Source organism: Ixodes scapularis, unplaced genomic scaffold (genome assembly GCF_016920785.2).
Source record: "Ixodes scapularis isolate PalLabHiFi unplaced genomic scaffold, ASM1692078v2 PGA_scaffold5__190_contigs__length_132052651, whole genome shotgun sequence".
Lineage (NCBI taxonomy): Eukaryota > Metazoa > Arthropoda > Arachnida > Ixodida > Ixodidae > Ixodes > Ixodes scapularis.
In genome coordinates this window covers 28970473-28985949 of record NW_024609880.1, presented here as the reverse complement: position 1 = coordinate 28985949, position 15477 = coordinate 28970473, and the positions used below count along the sequence as shown (strand labels likewise).

At 44.3% G+C, this 15477-nt stretch overlaps 1 protein-coding gene across 1 annotated transcript in view; it reads right to left on the bottom strand.

Annotated features, from left to right (window-relative positions):
• The window catches only part of LOC120843257, a 91061-nt gene that overhangs the window by 28478 nt on the left and 47106 nt on the right, over positions 1-15477 (bottom strand). The window contains exons 4-5 of the mRNA XM_040214553.1: positions 9933-10010; positions 8145-8281 (exon numbers count right to left, since the gene is read on the bottom strand). Of these exons, the coding sequence (XP_040070487.1) occupies positions 8145-8281; positions 9933-10010 (215 nt within the window). The remainder of the gene's footprint in view (positions 1-8144; positions 8282-9932; positions 10011-15477) is intronic.

Sequence of the window (15477 nt, the reverse complement as noted above, 5' to 3'; positions counted from 1 at the left end):
CGGACAAACACTCGGGGGGGGCTCCATGGGACAGTTAATGCTTCCGCATTAAAAAGGAATGCATGCAGTCAGAAATGCTGCGAACTATGGGGAGCGCGCTTCCCCTTAAAGAACACATGGAAAAAAAAAAAGAAACCTTTCTTTTTTTGAGCAACCTAAATGGAAAAAGAATGTAAGAAAATTAACTTACAACGAAAAAAAAACAGGGCTATATTTACGCCGCAAAACGAATTTGTATTTAGGGCACGCGGTAGACGGTGCGCCGCAGTGTTGCATCGCCGCCGCCGGTTCAACGCTTTTCTCCACGACGCCGCCGCCGTTGCCGCCGGAAGCGAGCACTTCAGCGCGCCTCCGCCGTCAATTTCTGACCGGTACACAGGTCTGTAACGTCTGTTGGCGCATTTTCAGGAGCTTCCTTTGAACCCTCAAATTTACTTATTAATCTTCGTTTTTTGTTGCACTTCAAACGGAGATGAAGAAGTAACTTTTAAAGACCAGAGGCAGCTTCCGAAAGAGCACAAGCGCCACCTGACAAATACTGGCCAGTCACTTGATAAATAGCGGACACTTTTCCGCGGCGCCCGCGGGCGCCAGATACAAATTTGTTTCGCTCTACAAAAATTAAAGCCGTTTACAACTCCCTGTAACGCCGATTTAGAGCGCAGCTCTTGAGGAGGAGGAGGGGAAGGGTACTGAGGGGAAGGTATATCCTTCCTCCCTCCTCCTCGCCTCCTCATCCTGTCTGTTACTCCTCCCTCCAAGCGGCGTCGCCGTCGCCGTCGGCGTAACCATGAGGTCACGTGACCCTCGCGACCTCACGGGGGTCACGTGACGTAACCGGGGTCACGTGACTTCACGCGCGTTACGTGACCTCACGAGGGTCACGTGTACTCACGGTTACGCCGACGGGAACGCCGACGGCGACGCCGCTCAAGCCGGAAACGGGCACCTAGGAGCTGCGCTCTGAAATTTTCTTTTTCGTTGTAAATTCGTTTTATAACTTCCTTTTCCCATCCAGGCTGTTTAAAATCATGTTTTTTTTTCCTTTGCATGCGTCCTTTAAGGAGGTGTAGTACTCCGCCATGGCAGCTCCATGCTAGTCCCACAAACGGCGGAGTCTCCATGACGCCCTGTAGGACGCAGCGCCGGCTCCATGCAATCTAATTTGCTCGCCGCGACCGCGTCCTCGCACAGACGTTTTCTTTGATCTTGCCACGGAATCGGTTGCATAGCTAGGCATTTTTCCAAAAGAGGGGTGGGGGGGGGGGGGGGGATTTAGGTGGTTTGAATGTCTACGAATTGAGGTGCGGAAAGGGGGGGGGGGGGTTGTAAATATGTGTAAATATTGCCAGGTCGACTGTATTTGAAGGGGGGGGGGGGGGGGGGGGTGAAGCCCCATTAGTTCCTCCCCTGGCTACGCTATTGCACGGGGTGAAGGGTTCCTTCCTTGACATTCGAAAGCCAGCCCGCGGCCACCGCGTTGACCTCTATGTGTTCTCAAGTGCTATTTCATCCTCAGGACTAGCAAGAAGCTCGGAATCGATCGTGAAACCACTTATGACGGTAACACGTACACCGCATTGTTTTTCGTTCATCTATGTTGAAAGACACTTTAACATAGCGCTTCAGTTTTTGACGGGCCTGAAAATGCAGTGGCACGACATTCATGAGTGCCAATGATTGATAGAACTTCATAATAAGTATTTTTGCTTCCTCTTTTTATCAGATTGCTCATCGCTCTCTCTCGCTTTGAGTAAGCTTATTAGGAATCAGATGATCGCGACCGTTTTCGCCAGCGTATGGAGAGTATTTTTGTTTTCGATTTTTATCTAGAATTTGAAAGATGTTAGGACGCACCGTGACCTGGGATGTTTTATAAAGCGGGGTACTGAGGTAAGTTTACTTTAAGCTACGGCCGGCTGCTACACACGATGCAATCCTATGCGAAATGCTTCTGGTAGGAGCTGCACCATGGCGCGGTTGTCTTGCCACACGTTTTATTACACAATGTTGAAGAATTGCGTGAAGCACTTCATTAAAAATATTTAGGAAGCTGCGGAGTAAACCAAAACCCGCAAAGTAAAAAACAAAATATTGAATAACACATATCTTATATTAAACGAGCTTAGCTCAAAAAAATAAAATACCACATTACTTTTACCCTTAAAGAACTCGCAAACAAAAGGTGGATTTTAAGGTGTTAGAAATGGTTCATCTGGCCTATTTGAACCATTCGCAGTGATTTGTAATGCTCGAAAAATGTTCTTATGTTATAATTGCTTTAATGTCTGCCGTTTTATTACAAAAAGAGGACAACTATAGTTGGTGACTGGTTAAGAGTTCACGAATCTCCTTCCTTTTATTTCCACTTTAGTACAGCGAACGCTTGAGATGAGGTGACCTTCTCTTTAGTGCTCACTTTGATAAAGTGGGAAGATGTGGGACGAACTCCCCATGGAGGTTTACCCTGTCACCAAGTATAGCTTAACACAGTTTAGGACAACTCCAACGGAACAACTACTAATATTTTGGTTTTTACTGTAGATGCTGAAATTGAATCAAATTTAAAAATCAAGCGCCATGGTAGTTTTGCCATCTAAGGGACGCGACTTGAGATTCAGAAGGCGGAATGCGACATCACCGCAACTGCGGCCATTTAGGGTGTGCTGCGTGAGACGCATATGTGGAGCTAGGGTGACCACCCGTCCCGCGACTCGCGGGACTGTCCCGCATTGAGGGCTCGTGTCCCACGTCCCGCAAGAAATTCCCAAATCTTCAAAATATCCCGCATTTCACATTGTTGTAGCATTCGACCACGGAAATTATGGCGCTTCCGAAGAACGGGCCACGGGGTAGCACTGAGGTCGCTGATAAACGAGTGAATCTCGGTGGTATGCCATTTTCTATACAAGCACTGCTGGAAGCGACTGTCGTTCTTGCAGGAGTGTAGCGCGTATGTGCCGTTGTGCCTCTACCGTTGATGGCCAAATATCGCGAGCAAAAATTTCTCGCCAAAAGTTAAAAAATAAACTATTGTAATTATTTGCAAATCATACTGTGTCATGCGAAAGGGTTGCTATAGAAAGTTATCTTTTAGTGCAGACGGTCACTCAAGCCAAAAAAACCTGCAAGTCACAAGGGTCGTAAAAACAACAACATAAGGTTCTAATTTGGTGCAAGAGCATGTTAGTATGAGAGTAAGTATCGACAGGCAACAATAAGTTGAAAAAGATTTACTGTTTCTTATTTCCCTTTCATGCATTGGGGTCTGCTGTAGTCGATTGATGTTTTCAACTTAGGCACTCATAATAAAATATTTATCATTACAATTACACAAAAATATATCACTGTGAGTGAAAATTATTCCAGCGTAATTGCCGCCACACAATTTTCAGGTGTATAATATGCTTTTGGAGTGCGCAGGATAGCGGGGTGCGCGTGATGGTGAATTTGTTTTAATACTTTTTTTTGAGTCATGAAAATACCGTACTACTCTTACCCCAATACCGTACTACTCTTACCTTTTACCCCTGTGCTGACGAAGGAATTATGGCTCGAGGAATAGCTAAGGTAAGACCTGCAGTGCACAAAGTGCGTTAAGTAACTGGGCAGCGGTTGATTCCGTTTAACATCACAGTGCTGACGACGAGAAGACTGAGTGACTGCTTTTTAAACGCAAGCTTTTTTTACCTGTGTGGGAAGCTGGCTTCGGAAATAAATACAGTTCGCGGAAAGCTCGTGTAACGTTTTTATTTTCCGCCCCTCTCGCCCTGTACAATAGACGTAGCGTCCTCGTTAAGCCTTATTGAGCTCGATTTGGTGGGTTCGGGGCCCTCATAATGAGATGCAGACGACAGAGGAACTTACCATTCCTGCTTTCAAGGACGAACGTTTTTCCACTTCTGAGGAAACACAGGTTACAAGAGCGTTTCTAACTTTAGGGAGTACTATATACACCCTTTTTTCTAAGAGTGTACAACAATTACATCTCTTTGAAGGGGGGAAGAGCCCCTCCGAACTTTTGCTTTAAAAAGTGCTGCTCTATTCCATTATGCCTATGAGGGCCACTATGGTACATGTACGGTCGCGTGGAAGCGTCCAATAATGTCGCAGCCATATGCGGGTACGTCGGCAATTACACTATTGAAAGTTCTCTCCTAAAAGTGAAACCGCGCGAACCCCGGCCGGTGCTGCCGTCCGTGATGCCTTTAGGGAACTATGGTTGTTTTATTTGTTCAGCGTTTATCCCTGTTGGAGCTTTCAAAGTTTTGAATTAGAGTCATAGTGCACGTGATACGTTCGAGGGGGCCGATTCGCGTCTTCGCAGCTCTAGAAGTAGTGACAATCAGAACGCCGGCGCTTCTAATTCAGACACTTCGAACGCTTTTCAGAATTAAATTCAGATGATGAGATCGTATTCGCTGCTCGTGGAAAAGTTGTGCAAAAGTACCTCAGGTTTGAAGTCTGAGACGGCCAAAATATAATGGAAGAGGACGAACTGACGCACCAAAATTATACAAAATGAAAAAAGTGACAATTTTTCACTCTCTATATTTAAGTGTAATTCTTTCCAAATGGGAAAGCTTGAATACACTGAATGTTTTGCCGTAAGATAATTAATTTTATAAATCTCTACATTAAATTCTTCTCTCCAATATCTATAAAAATTGAAAAAAAGTAAATGGGTTATTTACTGTAGAAAATGACTCCCTTCTTTTACTGCTACCAGAGCATACGTAACCCGCATGGATTTACAATTCTTGCATCTCTGCTAACGCCCGGCGAGCTCAGTGCTTTCGGTCTGCTTGAGTGCTGCTCCGCTTTCGCGCCTAGTATTCCCGAATCGATTTGCTGCACAGTTCTGCTCAAAGTCATTTTTTGCATCTAACGTTTAGCGGGAAAGTACCTTCACGCTAGATTTAGCGAAAAAATTGGATTGGTGAATGATTATACACCAAATCGGATTTTTCTCCTAAATTGAGCCATCAGCCGCGACTGTCGGACGCACACGATTTTCCGGCTTGGTAGTCCTAGAAATACTATCGCATTGACGTAGTGTGTATGTGCAGTTTCCTTCAGAACAAAGAGAGATCTAAACACGGCGAACTACAGCAGAATCGCAAGACAAGAGAAAGTGTCATGTCCTGTTCATTGTCCCTGCTCACATCGCCTTCCTTGGTCTAGAGCAGATACGGCAGTCATGACATTACTGTAATAAAATTACAGTAATTCAATTTCTTTTCGCTGTAATGAGTAATATAGTTGATTACTTTTCTATGTTGGGAATTGGGTCATGTAATGAATTACTTTCAGGCAGTAGTTTTGATCAATTTACTCATTACATTTGAAGTTAATCTTCTACATAATGAGCCAGTGCCTGCTTGCAAGCTCTAAGGGTAGGGTAAAAGAAAAAAAAGTGTTTTAGAAGAATCATTGTCGTGAAAAACTAATAGAGAGAGCGGAACATCAAAGAAAATTAAGCGAAGGCCCATCTGAGCTAAAAGCCTCATTACCTTGAACGCAAAAGACGCACAAATGTGGAGTCAAAAGGCGAAGCGGATGTAGAAAACTCTCCTGTGAAGATATTGCTGGGAGACCCCGACTGACAAAACTCCGGACATGGCGGATTAATGGCGCCACGTCACCAGAACGGCAACATGCAGGAATGGCTACGTTTACATGGATACGACCGTGGCGCATCGAATCGAGAGGTGACCAGTCACGCGCCCCCGATCCTTTTTAGAGCGCAGCTCTTAGGGGCCCGTTCCCGGCTTTAGCGGCGTCGGCGTCGCCGTTGGCGTCGGCGTAACCAAGGTCATCCCAAGGTCACGTGACCCCCAAGTTCATCCCAAGGTCACGTGACCCCCAAGGTCACCCCAAGGTCACGTGACCCCCAAGGTCACGTGGCACCCAAAGTCACGTGACCCCCCTGAAGTCACGTGACCCCCCCCCCGAGGTCACGTGACACCCCCCGGTCACGTGACACCCCCAGGTCACGTGACCATCCCCAGGGTCACGTGACGTCCCCGATGACGTCATCGTCACTGATGACGTCACCGGCATCCGCATCGTCATCGTCATCATCACTGATGACGTCATCAGTGACGTCACTGATGACGTCATCAGTGATGATGACGATGCGGATGCCGGTGAGATCATCAGTGACGTCACTGATGACGTCATCAGTGATGATGACGATGACGATGCGGATGCCGGTGACGTTGTCAGTGACGTCACTGATGACGTCATCAGTGATGATGACGATGCGGATGCCGGTGAGGTCGTCAGTGACGTCACTGATGACGTCATCAGTGATGATGACGATGACGATGCGGATGCCGGTGACGTCATCAGTGACGATGACGTCATCGGGGAGGTCACTTGACCTCGGCGGGGGTCACGTGACCCTGGGGGTGGTCACGTGACCTGGGGGTGTCACGTGACTTCGGGGGGCATCCGCATTGTCATCGTCATCATCACAGATGACGTCATCAGTGACGTCACTGATGACGTCACCGACATCCGCATCGTCATCGTCATCATCGCTGATGACGTCATCGGAGTCCGCATCGTCATCGTCACTGATGACGTCATCAGTGACGTCACTGATGACATCATCGGCATCGTCACGTGACCCCCCAAGGTCATGTGACCCCCCTCAGGTCACTTCACCCCCCAGTACCCTTCCCTCCTCCTCAAGAGCTGCGCTCTAATTCGGTGTTACAGGGAGTTGTAAACGGCTTTCACTTTTTTTCCCTTCCTCGTCTGCCCAATCATAGGCGGCAAATCTCGATTGTAAGCTCAGTCAATATCGAGCCAAACCATGTATGCTCAGCCGATATTGAGGGTATAACACCAGTAAGGTCAACAGACTTTAAAACTGGAGACAACAGTACACGCAGATCTCCAACACTTTTGTTCTTTAGTCAAGCCAAATCAAGCCGTCAATCTTCGATCATTGCGACCTGAACAACAAATTGAGATTACCAAAGCCAATAGGTAATCTCAAAGTCTTGTCCGGGATCAAAAACATTTCATGCGTGACCTTGGCCTTGGCAAGTAAGTACGCTTTTGTAGTCCTAAAAACGGAAAAAAAAAGAAGATGGCACCTCGGCCTTCTTCTTGTTTTTTTCTTTTTTGTTTTTCTTTCAAGAAGAAGGCGCCTCTGTTTTTTTCTCGGGATGTTTAGTCAGGAATGAGCAAACGCGAACATATCGCCGCCACTTTGTTTCCTAAGTACACAGTTTAGAAAGCTCCCGCCACCCATTTCCTTCCCTGGTGGCGTTTCTGCTCAGTAAAAATTCGCCCCTTTTGAGTGAAAATCCTTTTGAGTAAAAACCCAACACTGAGAACTTCTCTGTGTTTGGAACAATACTGATTGATAGGAATCCCCAGGATTGCATGGACTAATACTGTTAAAAAAAAACGATTAGATTGCGTCCTTGACAAAGGAAAACGTTCCACATGATTTATCGTGAGAACGAACTTTAATGGCCCGTCTTAAGTGACTGACAGTGACTATAACTTCTCCAAAATAAGAAAGACGGAATCACATCAGCCTTTAACTCTAGACCTTTACCGTTGTATGAACAGCGAAACCGGTGTGCCGGCTGTTCAAGAGTTAAATAAAAATAAGCTATTGAATATGTTTAACATTAACATCGTGTGCGTCAGCGGGGTGGCTGTTCAGTATGGCTCACGATGAAGCGTATGCAGTGCAAACAGGGAGACCCAAGTTCTCGTATACCGTGAAGAGGTGTACACAAACTACTGCGTGAAGGAATTAAAAAGTAATGTAAAAGTATTTGCATTACTTTTGAAAAGTAATTGTAATGTTATGCCCTTACTGATGTAATTGTGAATGTATTAATTACATTTTTGCGTATTTTAAGAAAGTAATTAGTAATTGAATTTAAATACGTTTTGAAAGTAATTTCGCTATCCCTGGTATAGAGCTATTCTCAGCTTCGTCATTGGCTGCAATTGTGCGATTGCTTGCAGTGGTTAGCTTTCTTCGTGTTCTGTAGGAAAGTGCACTTAGAGATTTTCTCCATCTGGAAATAGTAATTAAGGTATTTAATTTGTTCGGTATTTTGAACTAGAATTTCTTTACTAACTTTTTAAAGTTGATATATTCCTATTACCTCTTCGTATTCAAGGCACTGAAGGTCTTTGGAAACTTCGTAGTTTTCAAATTTACAATTGACCAGTTCTTTTTGTGGCACACATTGGTTTGCCCTGGATATGTCACTGCTTGTAGGTACAACTATGATAAAGCACTCTGAAAATAAAGAGAAGGGTTTATTGTTTTGTCATATTCATTATTTTATTGCTAAAAAAAAGCAATTTTGGGTGCTAGAACTAGTTTCCTAGTGCAATCTGTTTTAAACATGGACAGGTTTCAATACAACTATATATGTTATTGCGATTTTTTTACTCTTTTCTATGCTATATGTGGCAGTTGATAAATAAAATATGAACGAAGTTTCAAGAAATTTGGACATTGATCACTTTTAACACCAAGCAAGATATCATGGGGGTCATCTTGTTGACGAATTTTTTTTTACGTTTTGCAAAGCGCAAAGAGAAAAGACTGCGCATAATCCGAGCTAAATAGGCTAACTGCCTGTTATAGTTTACTAATACCCTGCATACAAAGATCGCGCCTTCTTCTTTGAGACATCAAGAAATCCAGACAGGCAGCCTTCACGAAATTAACAGCATTCCATTAATCAATGGCGTTGTTTTATATCATTCATTTAGATTTCAAGGCTGAGAATTCACATTACAAATTGAAGAGTCCGCGAATCAATCCTAAATTTTAAGCAAACCAGAGCTCTCGAAAAATCCGGTTGATAATATTCCCAGGCCAGGCGTAAAAACTAATTCTCGTTTCGATGCCCTAACATTAACGAAAAACATTGCGACACGGAACTTTATTTTTTTTTTCATCTCAGTAACGAGCGCTTGTAACAGTCTTTGGAGGCTTTTTTTTTTTTTTTATTAAGAATAAACTTACGCGTAATTGTAACTGTGTTTTGGGAGCGCGGGAAGATTGAGTTAACCTCATGAAAGCCGATCTTAAAATCGACTTCTGTGTCGCTTTCAGTTTTTTGTTCCCCGGAGTTCTTGCACTAGCTTAGATATGTAGCAAAACAATTCAACAACAACTTTGAGGCATGCGTATTGGTGCAAGCAGAAAATAGTGAGTTTTGCATTGCGATTTACAATATACGTCAGCACTTCCCGAGGGCTGTAATCAAGAAATGTTAAAGCGAGTAATGTCTAATAATAGGACGCTTAATAATCAAATATAGCTCTCGTTGTGTGATAAAAGTGCACAAGAAACTTGTTTGTAGAACGAACGAACCCAGCACATATTGCGAAGGATTAAGGATTATTGTTGTTTGGAGCACAAACAGTATGGCAGCTGTTTCAATTAATGATTCATAATCAACCGTTTTATCAAATTGGTCATCAGCTGTCTACTTGCAATGTGCATTCATAAAAAATAAACAGTGCAATCTTATAGATAAATTAATTAAATCAGTTTTACAAACACACCAAAAATTAGTTATAATATTTAGAAATTATACGACCCGAGCTAATGTAGAATATCTGGATTGATCTGGCACGCCCCAGCGGAGGACTAGATTAATTACGACCCCTTTAGGTTCTTCGATATTCAACCGAAATCCCCGTTACACGGCACCTTCTCGGTAATAAGCCTCCATCAGACTCCTGGCACCGCGGCCGGTATTTGAAATCGGTGCCTGGAAATCCCTAGGCCGGCGCTTTGCCTCGGAGTTACCGAAGATTATGAACACCACTCTCAAGGTATAACGTTTTTTTTTTTTTTTTTTTTTTTTTTTTTTGCAAAAGCATGTTAAGTAAAATCGTCAGAATATACAACCTTTTAAAATTTTACTTACCATCGTTCAATGACGCCTTCAAGATGTAACAAGAATTATATCTAAAAGCTCGGAATTTAGCTTGCTTGAAGATATGACCTGCGGAGATACATGCGTTCAATCAGTCATTGATCACATTACAAAAGGAAACCGGTATAAGCCCAAGTTGAAAGACTGTAGCTCTCTTGCTTAACATGAGTTTCGCTGGGTGTCTGTAAGAGTCAATTTCTTCCTCGAATTTCGACTTTTTGGGAGCTTTCTTTTGTCTTGCAAAACATATAAATTGTTTCGCATGTTTAGACTTATCACCTTTGGTAGGAAACAGCACTACGCGAATTCATTGAAATTGTCTTTTAGCAGACAACACTGTGAGAGCTCAGCCTTTCTTCAGACTAATACATTTCTCAGAAATGAGAATACAACTAATAACCTGTCTCGAGACGCGGTTTTTTTCAGCTGGGGATGTTCGCAATGGAATTTTTGTATTCAGCAATAAGCAGAGTACTTTTTCACTAACGTTGCCACTGTGGCCGTGGAAACACTTACATGCAATAAACGCTATATTGTGGGCAGTGATAAGGTAGGGCCCTCGAGTCAAGTGCATCGCCCGTCTTCATCAGAAGGGAGCCTTCAATTCCTTCCCATCAAAGAAGGTAAAGTTATCAACCTCCTATACTCCGCTTCACCGTACGTTATATTGTGCGTAAAAGTACGAGCGGGAACGCCAGAGCGAAATTAAAAGTAACGCTAAAGACGAGGACAAGTGGAAGACACAGACACGGACAGGCACTGCCCGTGTCTGTCTAGCCCGTCACATGATCCTAGAACGCCAGAGCGCGTGACCTTCGGTGTATGTTGCGCTACCTTGAGGCTGAGAAAACGGCGTAATGGAGAGTGGCCTGTGAGGGTGTGCAGGTGAGAGTAAGCGCACACTCTCGCAGCCCCTTCTCCACCCCACCATTTTAAGTTTTATAAGCCTCGAGGGTTGCGCAGCAGGTATCAAAGGCCAGGCACTTTAATGTTCCCGCTCATACTGTTGTCGATAGCACGTCAATGCACGCTACGAGCCATGTTAGCCAATCCAGCACCCTAAGTCAGCCTTGTGACTTTAAGGTAAGCGCATCGCCCCACCCAATCGGAATGTCACCTGATAGGCTCTAAGGTATACGAATTGTCTCCCGTGATCCGTATCATCAAGTGCGGCTCATTGTAAACTAAAACTGTTAGTATAGCAAGAAGCGTTGGTACAGGCTATCACTGTTATGAACTTAGATGCGGCGATAGAACATGCGCATAAATGCTGTTTCTACTCCAACGTCGACGTACGCAACGCGCACCGGCGCAGACCGACGTTCGTCAGTCACTATATACGACCCGTCACTCCGCGCCGGGGTGACCTGGCCCGACCAACTGTCCCACTTTGCGCATGCGCGTCTCCGTGACAACCGCGTCCTCTCTATATCGTATTTCCGCTTCCTTATTAGTATCAATTAATGAGCATGGTGACAAACTGCGCACAAAAAACAAAAAAATAAGTGTGAGGATACAGACAGGACGAGCCCTGACTCGCAGCTTATTATACAGAACTCGGAAGGAAGAAAGGATATGATCGTCTTTCTTTCTTTCCCGGCTTCTTTTCTTCCTTTCTTCTAAGTTTTATATATTGAATTGCGAGTGAGCGCTTGTCCTATTTGTTTTCTTCTAAAGTGTTTTTTTTTATCTCTTGTGCGCTGTTTGTCAACATGTTCAATGCATATCAAGTTGTTCAATTCACCACCCTGCCAATCATGCAATTGGCCGACGTGGTTCATCAGTGTCGTGTAGTCAAGTTTCATAACAGCGAATCGGTGCATTGGTTAGCGATTGGAGAACAAGCAAATGATTAGGAAAAGGAGCGCAAACCAGCATTTGTTTTCTCCAAACTCTCACAAAAATGTCGACAAAAAACAAAATATCACAATATTGCGTTCGTCGAAGCTGCACTCCTGAAAAAAGCCAGTAGAAAGGTAGTAACTGCAGCAGTTACTGCCTTTTTCTTACCGTTGCTACCTTACACTAGCTATTAGCTACCTCAAGCGCGCGATAGCTAGTAAATCGATGGTAAATCCAGTGGTTACTACTTTTTCCTGACCGTTAATAACTTTTTACTAGCTATATACAACCCCAAACACGCGGACAAGATGACGGCATCTGCTGCATCGCCGATGGCCAGCGTTTGCGACGTAGTTACTGCTTCGGAACACTTGGGGAGGTATCCACAAACAATCATAGCATCAAATATTGTAGGAGGGGGCATGCTTAAGAATTGGAGCTGACTTTATAACGATCGCAATTTCTGTTTCAGCACGTCTTGGAAGCCAGCGCTGCCGCTAGCGCAGCCATTACTGATGCAATGGCCATACGGCTTCGAGTTTAGCTTCCTGTTTGCATTCTTTTGAAAACGGTTATGTTTTCATTCTGGTTTTAACTGGAACGAAAATGAACAGGTAGCAGGTGCGAAAAACGTTTCCAAAGAAAATAAAGGTTCATCTGTTTTTGTTTTTAATATTGTATTCTTTAAAATATGTGTTTCTCTTTCGCAAGAGACGATTGGCAACATTAAAAGACAAGCACATTGTGTTACGTTACAATCGCCATCGTTATCGTAACCTCAAACGGAACGTCTTTGTTGTCAATGGAAGATGACGTGTTCTCCGGAGCTCCTACAAAGCTTGTGATTTTTGGTATTATTAGTTTAGTAGCGTGCGTGTTTATGGGATTCTAGAAAGCAGTTTTTAAACTAACGTTATGATCATGGGGTTGGATTTAAAGTAAACGTTTTAGGTAGGGTCACGAAACCAAACCACGTGCACGTTTGCATTCTTTTTTTTTTTTGGCGGGCTAGTTGGTTGTGTGGGCAGAGACCACGGTGGAAGAAACATTTAGGTGATGACTCTCTGTCCGACGCGGCGGCCACATCATGTTCGGCGCACCGAGCGCGCTTTACTCGCACGGGGATAGATGGAGCCCAAGTATGGCGTCCCTCCCAAACCGACTGTTCCGGTTGTTTCCCCCAGTGGTGGTCCCGGATTCCCTCGCTCACTGCTTCTTATTGTACCCACGGTAGAAGAAACGCATTTAGGTGATGACTCTCTGTCCGACGCGGCGGCAACATTACGTTCGGCGCACCGAGCGCGCTTCAATCGCACGGGCAGAGTTGTGCCCGTTACTTGAAAAATGTAATGGATTACAATTAAAAATGAATAAGCCTCAAATGTAATGGATTACAGTTACAAATTATTTTCGCTGAAAAGTAACGGATTATTTTACGCGTTACGTTAGAAATTACTTTCACGTTATTTTTTTTTTCGTACATCTATAAGGAGAACAATAGAAACAATTTTGTTGTTTTAAAAATATTCTGCAACACTACTCTCCATTTCTCATATGCCCGCATTATGGCAGTCCTTGTACAAATAAAATATTGTATTTAAGAGAAAGAGTGTAGGTGTACTTGGTTTACCTGTAAGTTGACAAGGCAGCGAAAGCTGCAACTTCACCCGCCATGCCGCTAGCTTAGGGCAAACGGAAATGATCCCTGGATTTCTGCAGACAAAGCTAGCGGTGCTCAAGTTCAGTATCAGCGATTGCCTCCGCTGGGAGATTAAGAAGACAACGCCTCCTCCGCGTTTTCTTCTTCATTTTTGTTTTTCGATATTCCTTCCACATTTTTGTGGTGGTTCTAATGACCGGACGTTCGAAATATCGTATTTTCTTTTCGGCTATTCTCCTCTTCCCGAGGTTTTCTATTCTGTTGAACTTGCTATCTTTCTGCTACTTAATTGCCTGCTCATATTGCTTCAGTTTCTGTATTATGTTCATTTTTGTAAAAAAAAAAGTAACGAGTAATAAAGAAATTCGTTACCAATATGTGTGATAAATTTAGATTAAAAATTACTGCCACAAAAAGTAACGTGGCAATTACAAGATTGCCTAAAAAAGTAATGAATTACAAGTAATTTGTTACGTGTAACGGATTACTTCCCAAGTCCACGCACGGGGATAGGTGGCGCCCAAGTATCGGGTCCCTCCCAAACCGACCGCTCCGGTTGTTTCTTCTAGCGGTGGTCCCGCATTCCCTCGCCCACCGCTTCTTCTTGTACCTCAACGCCGCCACGCCGCCACCAAGTCGCCGTAGTCCGTAAATCTGTGTTCTCTTCCTTCTTCCTCTTCTTCGGGTTGAAGCTCACCTTCGTGCACAATGGTGGCAGCAGTGATCGACACAGCACCAAAGCAAAACACGAGGCAAGCCACTGACCGCACACCACCACCACACCACGAAAAAGGCGAGCACGCTACGCCGCCGAGGAGGGGCCTCATACCCACGATGCTCACACCTCAGCGCCCTCAGCGACGGCGCGGAAGTAACTACTCCTGGTTCGAGGCTCGCTCCGAACACGATCTTGTCGCTCGCTCCCCGCGGGAAGAGCGGCCAGAGCCATCACCTTAAAGGGGTACTCCGCCGATTTCTTCATGGTCCCCGATTTGCTTGAAATTTTGCTAAACTCGCCAAACAACATCGCCAAAATAGTATCCCGAATATTAGGTCAAAATAAGTTATTGAATTTACAATTTTGGTCCTCACCGTGTTTTTCAAACTGAAAGTCTCTACTGGCAACAATGAAAAAGTGACGTCATTGGAAGTGCAGAGGTTCACTCTTTGGACTGTAGAATTTGTTCCCAACTGATTTGAAGCATTTTCATGGTGTCAAATGAATGCATTAGAAGCTCGCTCCAGTCCCCGCGCTCCAGCACGGAACAAATGATTGGCATATTCTATTTTTTAGACTGCTCGCCCGACTGGCAAGCTGAACTTCCACTGACGTCACGGCCCTGAAAAGGGCGGGTATATTTGAATGTCTGTTTTTGCATCATTTTCATTTGCCGATTTCGCAATAACTATTATGAATTTCACGATACTAAATAGCATACCAGAAAGGGTAAAGGCCTGGGAGTCAGAAAATATAGTTAGTTAAGGTAGCTCAAAAATCGGCGGAGTACCCCTTTAAAAGGGCTCACTCCTCCTCCTCTAGTTCAAGGCCACTCAAGGCAGGACCTACGACGTCATGAAGGAGGTTATTTTTTGCTTGTTTTTGTAATTCTAATTTGCCTATAACTTTTCAAATAAAGCGAAATTTGAGAAAAGAAAAGTTGGATTAAGTTACTACGTTCAGTACGCTCAGGTTCAGTGCAAATTAAAAACCAGTCAAAAAGTCATTGCAGGGCCCCTTTAATGTATTTCTTCCACCGTGGCAGAGGCGTACCCTGGCTTTCTAGGTTTGAGTTTTGGCGGGATATTTGTCGGGAGGTCGCGATCTGTACCGGTAGGCGATGGTGAGTACGCGACGGAAGAAGGATGCGACGCCTAAATTAAAAAAGGACCCGATGTAGAATATGAGGAGTGTGGTTGTTGGTGCTACATGATGAAGACGGAGTTCGAAAGTGTAGCGGAAGCCGAGGGGAGCAGCTTCACATGCCGGAGTTGCGAGTAGGTTGAGGAAGGTGTCAGGAGAATATAAGGGAAATT